We start from the raw sequence: 15,422 nt of genomic DNA, 5'->3' as shown, positions 1-15,422 counted from the left end.
CAGAATAATTTTACGCTCGGTGGCTCGAAAGCCTGATCAATCTCATATCGATCAATTTCAAGGAGTGTTAGACGGTTTGATGGACGACTACTATTATTATTTTAACTCCATTATTTACCGTACAATCTCTAATCCAGTAATCGAAAACTTTGATAGTAACTTAGGCTCGGTACACGATATTATATCGATCTTTGGTTTTAATTAAATTATGTCGTAACCGCTGGTGAAAGGCAGCTTCACCCTTGTAACTATTTACGTCTCCTCCATAACGCTTTTACTCTGATTCGAAAACCAAAAGTATTTACACGCGGAAGCGAAGTTGTCGATTAGATTAGGGCTACGCAAACCGGTCCCTCGTTTCAGCATTGATACCACGTGTTATTGCGTTCTTGTTGCATTTCCGTGAAGTGCAGGTTAACCATTATTTCTTGAAGCAAAATGTCAGAGCAACTCCATTGCATAGCCAATGTCAGAAATTAAAAAACTGACGTAGCTCGGTCTAACATTTACTACTTATTTAGTGGATTTTCCAAATGTCACGTACGGTTCAGACCGCTACGTAGCTCCTGGAATATATTAACATCTTAGGAAATGATTTTTAATTAACTTGGAACGAAAAAATTAATAAATGTTACAACTGGCGCAATTACGATATAACTTCGCTGGATCGTTTCGAAATTGCGTGCAAGGTTCGCTGCAAGCAATTCAAGATTACTTTTATATCCTGCAAGCGGGGATAAAATTAATTTGAAATAAAACTAACAAATACCGTGCAGATACTTTTGCACGATCGAACGATTTCATTAAAAATTCATTCCAATCGTTGTAAATTGTAAACACTGGCGAACACGCGAGCACCAACCTTGTCTTACGCAATTTTATACGACACGGGATAAAGACATTATTATTTTCGTCTTTAAAAGGAAGTAACTTTCTATGGTAAATATTTGATGATTCGAAATAAGTTTTCGTACCTCGGAGTGTTTATCTTATTTATTCGTCGTTTTGAACGGCTGCAACCAGCAATTCCCCGAGTCAACACGATTTTCGGTTTCGTTAATGTTAAAACGTGCGGAACGTTCCTCGCCAGTCGCGTTAAAAAAAGAAGGAAGAAAGCCGGATTTCGGCTCGTTAAAATTAGAAAGCTTGCAGGAATACTAATTTACAAAAATAGTGAGCCATCGGGAATGCGCGAACAACGCGTGACCTTTGCACGGGTGTCTCTTCCTTAAAAATGCGGATGTAGTAAGCAAGGAATCGAAATACAAATTTTATTTAACATTCGTTTCTGTTAATTTTAATACGCCGATGGAAACTGAAATACGACACCATCCGTGACAGGGTAATGCGTCTCGTTTTAAAAAATTAATTACGGGCTTGATCGTTATAGATAACGAACGCTGCCAATGCGTCGGGCTCCGAACGTGAATTACGAGAGCGCTCGGGTGATTTTAATAAACGTCGTCCCGCTGGACGTTAAAATAAATCGATCGATTTCGTTTGAACGACGGATCACCGTGGCTTTCGACGTGGTCGCGCGCGAGTACGTCCGCAGCCAACGACAAAGGCAAGTTTCACCCGGGAAATTTCATAGTATTAGAGGCTGTTTCTCTTTCTCCGGCACGAAACTTTCGTCAAACGTTGTCGTTCGTTGCTCGGCCGTGCTGTAATTCGATTTCTTTTTTTCGTTTTCGTTCGTCGCGAGCAGAGCTGGCCAATTTTCATTCTCGATCAAATTTTTACTTATTCACGGAGAAGTCGTTGAAAATACGCCAAAGAACAAAGATTTCCAGATAAAATTTAAAACGCGTTTTTCCTATTCGTCGATCACGATGTTTCTTGTTCCTCCGAGAGATTAATCGGAATAATAATTCATAGATCGTCCTTTGGCAGTCGATGATGACTCGAGAAAGTCATTCGCGCGAACTAGCAATCGGAACATCGGCGATTCGTATTCGTGGCACGTGCCGCCAAGTCGCGAGTCGCGTGAAAATTGAGCGCAACCTTTGCATTTCTGCACGCTAACCAACGATTCGAGTTAGTTTGATACCGTAGGAATTTCGTACATTTTTTCAGGCCTCGATCATGCCCCGTTAACGAATTCAAGGGCGAAAGTCTCAAAGAGGAATCCAATCACTGTTTTAAAACCGCGATCGTGTTACGAAACTCGACGAAATATGAATGTGTTTTACCCACGGCGATTCGTTCACCGTTAAATTTTTATATGCGAGAGGAGACCTCGAGTTCAAAGTAGGGTCGACGTACTTCTAGATTTCTACATTGATATAACGTCTTCCGTATTCTTTGCATATTTATACAGGCTCGATGATGGCGACAGGAGGAATCGACGCGTTCGATCCGTAACTTATTTATTATTAATTTGGTTCAGCGAAAGGAAAGATTGGCTTTCGCGCAAGCGACGTTTTAATCTAATCGAACAGCATTTTCGAGGAAGAAGATAAATTGGACAGTCTTGATCGAACATTTATTAATACTGTGCTTAATAATATTGAATGAATCCCAATTATAGTTTGTATACAGGGTGTTCGGCCACCCCTGGGAAAAATTTTAATGGGAGATTCTAGAGGCCAAAATAAGACGAAAATCAAGAATACCAATTTGTCGATGGAGGCTTCGTTAAAAAGTTATTAACAATTAAATTCAAATATTTCAAATCATTCTGAAAAAATTATTTTTAGTTGCAGGGGTCAATTACAATCATTTTTGGTCATTACACATACCATCGAAATCCTACCCAGTTTCGAGAAAAAAATTCCTTACCAAAAATATAATTTCTGGCCAGAAATGTCTGCCCGAATTTTCATACAAATCTTTAAAACGTCATAACTTCTGAACGGATTGGACGATTTTAATGTTTAAAAAAGCAAACTACGCGTATTTTGGTGGAGAATATGTACAAATCGCAAAAATATTCGAAAATTTGGTCCTTGACCCCGCAAAATGAGAAAAACCCCATAAAAATGGTCCAATTTTCAAACAGCCATAACTCCTACAATTGTGAATATATTTCAATGAAACTTTTTTCTGAAGTAGAGCTCATGGGTACCTACAAAATAGTATTAGACAACTTTTCTGTAGGGCGTCAAACAAAATTATTAAAAATGAAAAAGGAATTTTTAAGGAAAATCGACAGGGGGTAGGTGCCTAAATTTTTCGACGAAAAAAAAAAATTTGAAATCATTTTAGAAAAATTATTTTCAGTTGCGGGGGTCAATTACAATAATTTTTGGTGAATACACATACCTCCGAAATCCTATTCACTTTCGAGAAAAAAATTCGAGAACGTGTGAAATTTTCCAAAGGAAAAAAAAAATTTCAAATCATTCTAAAAAAATTATTCTCGGTTGCGGGAGTCAATTACAATCATTTTTGGTGAATACACATACCTCCGAAATCCTATCCACTTTCGAGAAAAAAATTCGAGAAAGTGTGAAATTTTTTGACGGAAAAAAAAAATTTGAAATCGTTTTGGAAAAATTATTTTCGGTTGCGGGGACCAATTGCAATCATTTTTTATGAATAGACATACCCTCGAAATCTTGCACATTTTCAAGAAAAAAATTCATTACAGGCGGAACTTTAAACGTTAATAACTTTTTAACGAAGCCTCCATCGACAAATTGGTATTCTTGTTTTTCGTCTTATTTTGGCCTCTAGAATCCTCCATTAAAATTTTTTCCAAGGGTGGCCGAACACCCTGTATATTCAGGACTGACGATTTACTTTTGGATAAAAATAGCAGGAATTCTAAGGAAATCACAAACCCACACACGTTGAATTTTATGTTAATAATAACATGATAGTATGGAAAACCTATTACCATTTTTACATAACTTATTTACTAACCTTGGTTCTTTGTCAGTCCCAGTAGACACTTACAGTTACACTTATAATTATTATAATAACCTACTTGTTATTTCTGTTGCTTTGTGAACATTTTACCTTCTATACAATATTTTGTCATGCACGAATGTTTATTCAACAGAAAGAATAAAGTTTTGTCCAAATAGTAAGTGCGTATCATAGTCTTGCGTATATGGTATTAGAGATTACTCTTTAAATTGTACATAAATAAATAAGTTGGTGGTACTGTAAATTTCGTAGAAACTTAGAAATTCAATTATTTACTTATTTAAAGAGATATTCATAAATATCGACGTTAGCTAGAATGCAATGTTGACCACGCGTCGTCGACCAAAAACTCGCACGATCACTTTTCAAAACTTTCTTTTAGAACGATTGGGATATAGATATTTTAATTCTGGATTTCTCTTACGTTAGAGTCATATATTTGTTCTGTGACGCAAACCGCTGTCGGAAAGTGAAACTGGTCAAAGCGAACCCAATTTCGTGTCTCCTTTTTCTCAGAAAAAAAAACGTGTTTCTGTATTAATATGCTCGAAACTTAAAAATGTGATTTGGATTCATCGACACCGAGGTTCGGATACCGACTTTCTCCTCCCGATCTATCGATCGTCGTTTGTTCAAATACTGCTCGAGTACTCGTAAAAAGATGTATTGCTCGGAGAAAACGAGAGTCAACAAAGCAGAAATACGGCGATTATGTAGAGTTCAAAGACTAATTCTAATCGCTGCCATCAGTCTCAAGGGTATCGTTTCTTCTCTCTGCAATTTAGAAACTTCACGCCATCTTTATCGCGACTGAAATCGTGAATTTTAATTACGGCATTTATACCGTAGAATGACCGTACGATCTCATCTCGGACGTTGGACAAGTTTTCCTTGGGACTGTTCGTTAAATTAATACATTATAAATTCCATCGTTCCTACAAATAATCGTCCAAATTCTTTTCAATGCTCTCCTCGTACGAGGATTCGACATTTCTCTTGGAGACTAACCGTACCGTCGTAGCCTTAACTTCGGGAACACGTTGTATATGTTCAGGAAGCGTTCACGGACGTCTCGTCTGTGTTCTACGGTAACGGCTCGACGAACACAAATAAATCTCGTTTTTTTTTTCCCCAAGATCTTTGCATAATACTACCGTTATCTGGTAATCGTGAATCTGGTATTTATAAGAAAGGGGAGCGATGAAGTGACATCAAAGTTACGTAAAGAGCGTTGAACGTCCTCAATAAGAGTTGCAAATCGTTAAGGATATAGTTTTCTACTCAGTTTGTCGTCTTCCACCGTCTCATAGGATGGACTATTCTCAATAAAGAGACCATAGGAGCCTCGAACAGTAAGCTGATGACCAATCCAACGGCATAGGACGCCACCGTGAACCCAAAGAACAGTATAGCCTGGAAAATATTATTTTGTCGCTGATAAAACGCTGTTAAAATATCTATTATTCCCACGATAAAGAATTATCGTAGAAATAATTTTGATATGTCGTCGAAAAAGAAATTTTTCCTCCGTTCAAGGCGAACGACACTTTCTCTGAAAGAAAAAAGTGAAAGGGGAGGGAAGAAATGAAAAGTGAAGACTGGTGGGGGTGTAATACGTTCGATGGTGGGGGGTGGCGGTGACAATTGAGGGGGAAGGGGAAACTGAGGAGTGCATAGAGTCGATATCTAACGGAATTTCCAGAAACGATGCGATCTCTTTCGGTCGGTAATCGGGAAATTTGATCGACTCGTTAATTTTTATAAAACTCTACGTTTGAAAATTTCATTGCGACCTAATAGAAAAAGCAAATGATAAAAGCTTAAAAAATGAGAATATTGGTACCATCAGTCCATTGGTTAAGTGTATCGAAGTCTCTCCGTGTAGTATTACCGCTCGTATGATCGCAGGATGCACCAAATACACGCAATACGACAGCCTGGAGAGTGGATACAGGTATTTCCAGGAAAGTATCCTATTTACGAGGCCTGAAAATACGACGATCGTTCACGAAAATAGAAAATTATGTTAAATCACATTCTCGCGGGACACGGGGGTACGCATGTTGACCAAAAATGATTGTAATTAACCTCTATAACCAAAAATAATTTTTTTAGAATGATTTGAAAAAATTTTTTTTTGCCGAAAAATTTAGGCACCTACCCCCTGTCGATTGTTCTTAAAAATTCGTTTTTCATTTTTAATAATTTTGTTTGACGCCCTATAGAAAAATTGTCTAATACTTTTTTATAGACACCCATGAGCTCTACTTCAGAAAAAAGTTTCATTGAAATATATTCACTGTTATAGGAGTTATGGTCGTTTGAAAATTGGACCATTTTTATGGGGTTTTTCTCACTTTACGGAGTTAAGGAGCAACTTTTCGGATATTTTTATAATTTCTACATATTCTACGCTAAAATACGCGTCGTTTGCCTTTTTAAACATTAAAATCGGCCAATCCGTTCAGAAGTTATGATGTTTTAAAGATTCGTATGAAATTTCAGGGAAGCATTTTTGGCCTCATATTAGATTTTTGTTTACGAATTTTTTTCTCGAAAGTGGATAGGATTTCGGGGGTATGTCTATTCACCAAAAATGATTGTAATTAACCCCTGCAACTGAAAATAATTTTTTCAGGACGATTCGAAATTTTTTAATTTTGTCCAAATATTTAAACCCTACTTGAATTTTTTTCTCGAAAGCGGATAGAATTTCGGGGGTATGTCTATTCACCAAAAATGATTGTAATTAACCCCTGCAACTAAGAATAATTTTTTTAGAACGATTCGAAATTTTTTAATTTTGTCCAAATATTTGTCCACCTAGAACACTTAGAACGACGATAATGAAACAATCTTTCGTACTGACCACCGTGTCCGGTAACGCAGGCAATTAAAATCCATCCGACGCAAGCTGCCCAACCAGAATGCGACAAAGCGGTGTACGCTGCCGACAAAAACCGGCCGTAAAAGTTTCCGTATAGTCCGTACACTATGGTTAACATCGTGACGAAGGAGAAGATCCAACAGCCAAGCGCCACGGTCTGTAATTAGAAATCACGTGTCAATTATTTCACCGCGGAGAAATTTATTCTCGCTAGAACATCGTGACAGTTAGTAAATGATTACTGCAGAGAAAGTGGATTGCGATGCACGTTCGTATCATCGTCACAACGAATGATTAATGAACGACGACGGGTTACGTAAATTTTAGGAAACATATTTTTAACGAATCGTTTCTTCGTTAAATAATTCAATCGAATTTTCATAGAGAAATTTTAGCATATACGAGCCATTTAAACACTAAATTTTTTGTGGGAATTTTCGTTAGAATAAAATTAAATTTTAGCATATACGAGTTATTTAAACACTAAATTTTTTGTGGGAATTTTATCGGTTCTCTTGTTACTCGTAACCTTAACCCTAATGTCCGTCGTGCCCTCGAAAAGGCTTGCACATGGCTGAACACTGCCTTAGGCAGGTACGCTCTGTCTGAGCCTCGACCTTGCGACTTATTAATGGTTATTGAAAATGCCGCGTCAAAAATCCATAAATATAAAATTTTGGTGTGGATCAAACTTGACTTTTTATCCATTACGAAATATCCTTGATTTCGAATCTTTTCCATCGTTTTCACGATCCCGAAGACCGTTCGACGTAAGATAATTTTAGAAATAAATTCAATTTGGAAGTTTCACGCTCACCTTGTGAACTTTCATCGCGCAGTTAGACTTGAAGAGATACCATCCCGCGATCATTCCAAGGAGATACGGTCCGATCCTCGACCAGGGTTTGTCGTAGAGGCTCTCGTAGTGCGCGAACGGATCTTTAATGCTACGCTTATTTTGTTAATTTAAAATCGATGGAACAAGAAAAGCTTGTAGAGGTGTTTTACCTTGGCACATGGTGCATGTTCCACGAAATGATCGCAGTGGTGGTCCAAGACGCGATCAGAAAGAAGACCGTCATGGACGCGGCGGCGGGAAGGTATCTGGAAAGTACAGCTTGGAGAAATTATGGCGACAGTTTTGCCGAGAAATGTTAATTATCGTGTACCTTGCGCCAACTATAAGGATAATCATCCCGATGACGTAGAACAGTGTGTCGTTCGCCAAGTACCAGCTCCATACCATGCACTGTCGAAACGATAGATCATCAAGTGCAACGTCTGCGCAAATATAAAACTATCCTTACCCGTTCTTCCATTTCGAAATACGTGTTTATATACAGTATGTTCCTCCACCAGAATTTTCTGCAATTGTAGTAGTCGATCGTGTACAGATCGAGCATCGTGTGATCGTAGTACCAAGGCATCGACACTTGGATTAGCCCGATCACGAGAAGATACGGCGGTGTCAACCGGAAGTATCGATACCATACCACGCCTAAGAACTGGAGGACCTGGCCACAGCCGCCCTTAATCAGTCTCATTTTCCGCAAATTGTCTTTGGAGATGGTGCGAAAGTACAGAAACGACACCAAACATCCGCTGAAACCAAGGTTCACGTTTTCTTCGTTGCACGAAACGGCACGAAAAGTACTAAGTTTGTCCAGTGATACCTAATGAAGAAGAACGTGTCCACGGCGTAAGTGCCGTTGCTGATGGTTTGAAACAGGAAATCGGTCTCTGCTTTTGATTTGAACGTTTTAGCGTCTGCGAAGAGAAAAACCATGTGTATACGTGCACGTTGAGATGTTAACACGATTTCGTACCGGAAACTACGTTCACCGTGAGGCAAGTGTGAAGCAGGATGACCCACAGCATGGATATAAATCGTAAACCGTGAATCGGAGCCAAAGTGTCGGCCCCAACGTCGAGGCTGAACACTTTGGAAAGGTTCAAGAGCAGGCTGAACGACAGCAACGCTTCCGACAGAGGTTTCGGCACGCTTTTCGAATTGTTTATATCTGAAATTTTTAATGGATAATCAAGCAATACAAACGACAGGGACTGCGCTGTTACCTAAAGTGCCATTGTGCTCCTTCACCGCCCACAATTTTTTGAACGTGATCTCGTCGTTGACGATCGCGTTAACGTTCAAGATTTTCAATTCCATGGACGTGTGCTCGGCGCTTTGACCATTCTGCATCACACGTAGCACTTGATACCTCAGAGATACGTCGTAGAGAGTTCCCAGAATCACGAAAACAATGATCGCGGCCAACACACCCCTGTGAGAAATTGATCTTCTTGTACAAGCTCGATCCCTCTGGATCAAGCACGTCGAACTCGTTTTAAAACGAGCGCGAATTATTCGTTCCAAACATAAACGCATTACACGTAGTAAAACTGAAATAAATATCGAGGTGGAGCGGACCGCAAGGTCTAATGGATCGGTCGGTGTGTTTGACGTGCCTGTTCCAGACTGTAATTACGGATTAATTGTGCCCCGGATTGAAACGATCTCTGTTTGGAAATTGGACGTACAGTATAAGGTAGAATACAGGATCTTCCCAAAACGAGTATCCCTTTGAAAGGTTCCTGATGGCTTCGATCGTTATTTCCGCGGACGGATCGTTTCCACGCTGGTTCTGGACGAAGTAAAAGAGTTTCTGGACGTCTCTTGTACCGCACGAATCGGGTAAACACATACCAAGAATAATCCTGTGGGTCTAAACAATACACGCGGAAGGGTTGAAACTGTTTTTTTTTTTTATTAAACGCCTCCAACGACAAGTGTGTTACCTCGTTGAATTCGATACGATGAACTTTAAGGCAGAAAGAGACGGAAGTCATGCTGACTAGAAATGGCGGCACGTCCGTTTTACGTTGAGCTTTTCCATTCTTTCGCCAGTCGACGAATTCGCGACCCATTTCGCGACACTGATCGGCGAATCCTAGCCAAAACTCGTTGCCGGAAAACAAGGCCCAAGTGTACTTGCCGGACGAGTCCGCCACTAGAAAAAGAATCGAAACTATCGTAATGGCCTTTCGATTTGGTAAAAACTCTTTACAGAATAAAAATTATTATTAAAAGTCTGTCAGGTTGCACCGCTGATGGAAGCTAAATCGTTTTGGAATCATTTTGCGGAAGGATACGGCTCCCACCCGGAAGCCACCCTTTGTTTTAACTGTTTTTTCAGTTCGCGTGGAAGCGGTGTTTGTTACATAAAGATCAGAATCATTCCGATACAACGCGTTCCGAATACAATGATACCCTTTCGTATCGTGTCCAGCCTGTTCCGTAAGAGAACACGATTACGTATGAATTATGCGATAATAGTCGACCGAATGAATGCAATCGGATCGCCGTGAAGTTAATCATACTGTGCTCTGAAAATCTACTTTCTCCCTTTCTACGAGGAACAGTTTTCCAGAATTCCTCCTCTCACTTTGTTGAAATTATCGACGATGCTGCTCTCTAATAGGATATATTCCATGCTTATCATAAAAACGCACTACCTTACGTCACGGACATTTCAAATTCCACTTACCATTTCAATGAAATTAGACGCAAATACATATGAAAAGCCAGACCTAACCCAGACTGTTACGATTACTATTTTATACAAAGTAACTTTTTAACGAAGCCTCAATCAACAAATTAGTATTCTTGATTTTCGTCTTATTTTGACTTTTAGAATCCTCCATTAAAATTTTTCGCAGGGTTGGCCGAACACCCTGTATACATAAAATATATCGCGGCGCGTTGTAAATTATTGAAACATAATCGATGAAATTTCGAATAATTAAATGCGAACTAGATCCTGCGCGTTGCGCCGTTCTAAATAATCGCACAATTGAATTTGAGGTTGCCGCGCTTCCTAATAGAGAGTGGGCTCCCGAAGAAAGTCTCATCCATTAGACTAAACCGGTTTCAATGTACGTTAATAACATCTTGCCGCCGTATAACAATTTCCTTAGATTCCGTGCTATCGGATAACAATTTCCTCATACCGTAAGGACTGTTATGGGACGTTAATAGATGTTTAACACAGTTTGAATGGGGTATCCACGGTACAAAGAAAGTCTGTGTGACTCATGGCCGATCAAATAATCGGGTAGCTCTGGACAGTGGAAATTTCACTGTTACAGAACACTTCGAAAGTTACTTCGTAGAATGTCTACCGAATCGTGCGCCTACGTAACTTCGGAGCCATTTCAGTACTAACAGAATTTAAATATATTATATGGATCTTGTTACATAAGATCCGATTTCAGATTAATCTAGAATTTGAAATTATTAAAGATAGGGTGTATATCGTTTTACTTGCTTTTCAATGCCCATTGATCTTCCATCGACAATCCCTCCATGTATTCCGTAACATCTCTGGCACAGTTTGTCGAAATGTTCAGCGATTTGCGAGCATCGCGATTCCAAAGTCGTGCCATCGCGTGCGGGCTCCAAACATTTAAAGAATCATCCCAATGTAACGTCGAAGCGTTCAACCGAACCACTTTCGTCTGATCCACATAATTTTTCGCGGGATTATCGTAATTCATTTGCAAAATTTCACTGTTCTGATCCTGCACGATCCTTTTGGCCAGGTCCAAGCCATTCACGGACCAACGCGTGAATAACAAAAGCAACAAATGTTCCACGCGCATCTTTAATTCCTTAATAAATTACGTTTTCTTGTGACGCGCGTTTAAAATAATCATCGATAACTATTTAATTAGCAAATTAATTTAATAAGTTGTACGAGATAATGTATCATTCCTGTTCAAATTAAAAACATTAAAGGAACCGAGATGTTTTCAACACTAAACTTTGAACGTATTTCGATCAATTCGAATATGGATCACAATCGAGGGTGAAAAATTAGCAAAACACAATCATAGGCGTTGGGTTTTATAGTAACTGTTACAACCTGATCAAGTGCATGGTCAGATATACTCCGCTTACCGCCCCCCACTTTGCTACCCCTTAGTACTTCCATGGCACATGCTATTACGATTTCACATACTTTAAACGCAAGTTTTTATATTGCTTTTATTTGATTATTTTAACTGATACACGTAATAAGAGAAATTCGTTGCGGAAGTCTTAATTAACAAAAGTAGCCGTTTTAAGTAAAACAACATTTTTTAATATATCCTATTTAAGGTACAGTCGTTAAACTTTCATGATCGATGTATCAGTATAAAGAAATGTTTAAGTTACAACAACTTTCTGTTTAGCGGGGCTCCTTCAAAGTAGGAATTTTTGAATGTTCGCGCTTTTGCAATTCTATCCTAATAAAGTAAGCGTTTGCAAGCACAAATATGACGTCACGTCACAGTGACGTCTTAAAGCGCTTGCAGCGCCTATGCGAATGGCGTCGGTAGAAGCAATGCTTATAAATTATAAACGCTTGAAAGCATTGCTTACATCGTTTGTTTCGAAGCTCTGAGCACATGCAAGTGCAATTATGACGTCACTATGGCGTCACAACTCGTGTTCGCAAATTCTCATTTTGCCAAGACAGTTTTTGAATTGCTTCGAATGAATGTCGATCATAGAAGGGGAAAAATAATTACTTCCATCCTGAGTATCAGTTATTATATTAAACAAATCAAAGTTTGTTAACGTAAAATGTTTATTATTATTTTATTTCAAAATACATAAATAAAATATTTTGCATCGGTAAATTGTTGTACATCAGATTACAACGATACAACGATACTTATATTTCAATACCCTGTATCATTAGTATAAAAAATGCACATAATGAATAATTTGAAATTTTATACGTGATTAACGTTATGAGTTCAATATCGGGCATACGGAATTAGTAAACAAAAGTACTATAATAAATTTGACTATTGGACGTTGTGTTTTATCCTTTTCTCACTTCAAAAGCGAATAAGGACGAAATGATCAGCCCGTGAAACATAACCTTTATTACGTGAGAAAGACGTTGAAATATAACCAACCGATATTTGATCACAACAATGGATATAATAATTGATACGAAGGGTGATGCGGAGTTAGTGGATAAAGATCATTTAATAGAAAGTGATGACGATGATTTGGACTTCAGAAATAGCGGTAAATAGTTCTATCTTTTATCGTGGTTTTTTTGAGGTTATAAACAACTGGCAGTTTATTAAAGATTTCTTATTCTCCGGGTAGATGTATCAAGAACACAAACATCGAATTTTTTCAACGTTGAGGAAGATTTACTTGAAAATATCACGACAAAAAGGTCGCATCTTAACGTAAGTAAAGACATTGATCTTGAAGAATTTGAAAGAGACATGGGTTGGACGGACAATTCGCGAAAGAAACAAGCAAGTAAAACCGCTTCGGTTGTAGCTCCTTTAGTACGTGAATTAACAGAGATGGACAAAATACTTAAGAAAAGTGTTATAAAACCTGGTTTTGAACAGCTGGAGGCTGTACCTCCTTACTTTGAAACCAAAAAACAATTGCAAAATAAGAGACGTAAAGAGCGTGCTAAGACCAAGGGCAAAGAATGGTTTAATATGCGTCCTCCTAAAATGACACCAGAGATTAGGCATGATCTTCAAGTTCTACAAATGAGATCTGCATTAGATCCAAAACATTTCTATAAGAAAAATGATCTCAAAGTTCTGCCAAAATACTTTCAAGTTGGTAAAGTTGTTGATTCACCTTTGGATTATTATTCAGGTCGTCTTACAAAGAAAGAACGTAAGACAACGATTGTGGATGAACTTATGGCTGATGCAGAGTTTTCTAAATATAATAAACGCAAATATAAGGAGATAATCGATGAAAAGAAAAAGTTGCATCAGAAAGCTCACAAGCATGCAAAGAAACTCAAAGGAAAGAAAAAATGATGTATTTAATCTGCAAATATATATTTTAAACAAATAGTTAACAAAAGTTTGGATGCTTCATTTACAATTATTTTTGTCGACCACGCATCTATAAACATATTTATTGTTATGTTTGTATACATATATAATTATAAAAATATGTGCCCTTATGAGAAAAATATGGCCTCAATGCATTCCACCTGTAACATCAATAGATGCACCGTTGATATAAGAACTTTTGCTAGATGCTAAAAATGTTACAACTTCTGCTACTTCTTCTGGTTTCCCCATTCGACCGAGGGGTATTCGTTTTACAAACATTTGTTTCACATTGTCAGGCACAGTCTGTGTCATGGGAGTGTCTATAAAACCTGGTAGTACTGCATTAACACGAACCCCAAATCTGTAAAAGCCATTCAATATCATTATCAACTTCTAGCATCATAATATAAAATACTTTACAGTTGGTCTGATACTTACTGTCCGAATTCTAAAGAAGCAGTTTTTGTAAGAGCTTCTACACCAGCTTTTGATGCTGCATAATTAGCTTGACCCATGTTTCCTATTTTGCCAATAATAGAACTCACATTAACAATTGAACCTCCTTTACTTGTACCAGCATCAATCATTGCTTTTACTGCAGTTTGAATAACAAGGAATGTTCCTTTTAAATTAACATCCAGCACTTGATCAAATTCTACTTCGGTAAGTTTCAATATAAATTGATCGCGAGTAATGCCTGCAGAATTGACTATGATAGATGGTGGTATAGAGTATGTACTTATTGCATTTTTAAATGCTTGTTTAATGCTGGAAGAATTTGAGACATCTAAGTCTAGCGCCAAATGTTTGGAATCTAAATAAAAAAAAAAAAATAATATATAATCTTCGATTAAAGACGGTAGCAATAAAAAATATGAATATATTTTCAACCATTCAAAGATTCAATAGTTTCTTGAGCAGTCACTAAATTTCGGTCTGCAGCAATAACCTTAGCTCCTTGTCTTGCTAAAATGCGACATACTTCTCTGCCTATACCGCCTCCAGCGCCTGTGATTAGAGGTTCGAATATAATTATTCACGATACACTGTGCCTTTTAGTCTTGTTTTGCCCTGTTTATTTTTTGAATGCACACCTGTTACAAACGCTATTTTATCGGCTACCATCTTTAATTATTATTATTAGTAGAAAACAATCACGCTCGTTAAGTCCCCGGTAATTTGATCGGATGTATAAATAAATACAACGTTATATAATACAATAATCGGTAGGTACTGAAGGAATCAATTTTGCCGATTTACGAGTCATCCTTGAAAATTAAAAAATTTTTTTTTTTTAATTACTGTCGGATTTACGCGCAGCAAGTACGCACGCGAGCATTGGACCAATTAGGATGGACCTCTGTTACCTAGGTAACCGTACCATATGCTGCTGACGTCAAAGCACGTCTGCAGTGACGTCAAAAACGCAACGCGAGTAGTAGCTATGTTTACAGAAAAATTGAACTTGAATTATAGTCCTACTCCAAACGGTCGTTTCTCAACGACGATGCAAACAGAGCTCTCGACGTTCCATTTTGAATAACAAAGAAATGCGAAGTAAAGTTATCGAAATGTGCTGATTAAAAATATGGGAGCTACTTTTAGAAAACATGAAAACCAAAACAAAAATTATTAAATGTGATTAGATTGACAAAACCTTAGTGCGAAACAGCACAAACAGTGCCTTCCTTTTTTCTTGAAAAAAAGGAGTAAATATGAGATTGATTATCAGCGTTCAATGCAATTCTTTTTTATTGAAATAAGTTTGTGTAGGATTGTTAAG

The 15,422-nt window shown here is 37.9% G+C and overlaps 4 protein-coding genes across 4 annotated transcripts in view; 2 read left to right on the top strand and 2 right to left on the bottom strand.

The window, feature by feature from the left end:
• The window catches only part of Tow (target of wingless), an 86,788-nt gene that overhangs the window by 12,537 nt on the left and 58,829 nt on the right, over nucleotides 1-15,422 (top strand). The window lies entirely within an intron of this gene.
• On the bottom strand, nucleotides 5,155-11,422 carry LOC143344973 (nose resistant to fluoxetine protein 6-like). Its single transcript, XM_076771627.1, is given in 13 exon segments — nucleotides 5,155-5,286; nucleotides 5,717-5,859; nucleotides 6,743-6,917; nucleotides 7,578-7,707; nucleotides 7,769-7,864; nucleotides 7,930-8,009; nucleotides 8,068-8,362; nucleotides 8,434-8,527; nucleotides 8,587-8,781; nucleotides 8,837-9,045; nucleotides 9,302-9,497; nucleotides 9,562-9,771; nucleotides 11,089-11,422. Coding segments are annotated over 13 exon segments (2,289 nt in total).
• LOC143344347 (deoxynucleotidyltransferase terminal-interacting protein 2) lies at nucleotides 12,269-13,815 on the top strand. Its single transcript, XM_076770330.1, has 2 exons — nucleotides 12,269-12,845; nucleotides 12,930-13,815. The coding sequence occupies exons 1-2, from the start codon at nucleotides 12,749-12,751 to the stop codon at nucleotides 13,616-13,618; spliced, it is 786 nt and encodes a 261-aa protein (XP_076626445.1). The 5' UTR covers nucleotides 12,269-12,748; the 3' UTR covers nucleotides 13,619-13,815.
• LOC143344348 (estradiol 17-beta-dehydrogenase 8) lies at nucleotides 13,702-14,933 on the bottom strand. Its single transcript, XM_076770331.1, has 4 exons — nucleotides 14,734-14,933; nucleotides 14,531-14,647; nucleotides 14,078-14,453; nucleotides 13,702-14,000 (listed from the first exon to the last, which is right to left on the bottom strand). The coding sequence occupies exons 1-4, from the start codon at nucleotides 14,762-14,764 to the stop codon at nucleotides 13,784-13,786; spliced, it is 741 nt and encodes a 246-aa protein (XP_076626446.1). The 5' UTR covers nucleotides 14,765-14,933; the 3' UTR covers nucleotides 13,702-13,783.

The sequence above is a fragment of the Colletes latitarsis genome, chromosome 8 (assembly GCF_051014445.1).
Source record: "Colletes latitarsis isolate SP2378_abdomen chromosome 8, iyColLati1, whole genome shotgun sequence".
NCBI lineage: Eukaryota > Metazoa > Arthropoda > Insecta > Hymenoptera > Colletidae > Colletes > Colletes latitarsis.
The sequence above is the reverse complement of the archived record's forward strand: the minus strand, read 5'-3'. Positions and strand labels throughout refer to the sequence as shown.

Excerpts from the sequence above, each read along its gene's own strand:
- LOC143344348 (XM_076770331.1), bottom strand. The coding sequence starts at position 14,764 with ATGGTAGCCGATAAAATAGCGTTTGTAACAG. Across the intron at positions 14,454-14,530 it reads AACTATTGAATCTTTGAATG|ATTCCAAACATTTGGCGCTA; the intron begins GTTGAAAATATA and ends TTTTTTATTTAG. Across the intron at positions 14,001-14,077 it reads GCTTCTTTAGAATTCGGACA|ATTTGGGGTTCGTGTTAATG; the intron begins GTAAGTATCAGA and ends TGGCTTTTACAG.
- LOC143344347 (XM_076770330.1), top strand. The coding sequence starts at position 12,749 with ATGGATATAATAATTGATACGAAGGGTGATGCGGAGTTAGTGGATAAA. Across the intron at positions 12,846-12,929 it reads TTTGGACTTCAGAAATAGCG|ATGTATCAAGAACACAAACA; the intron begins GTAAATAGTTCT and ends TTCTCCGGGTAG.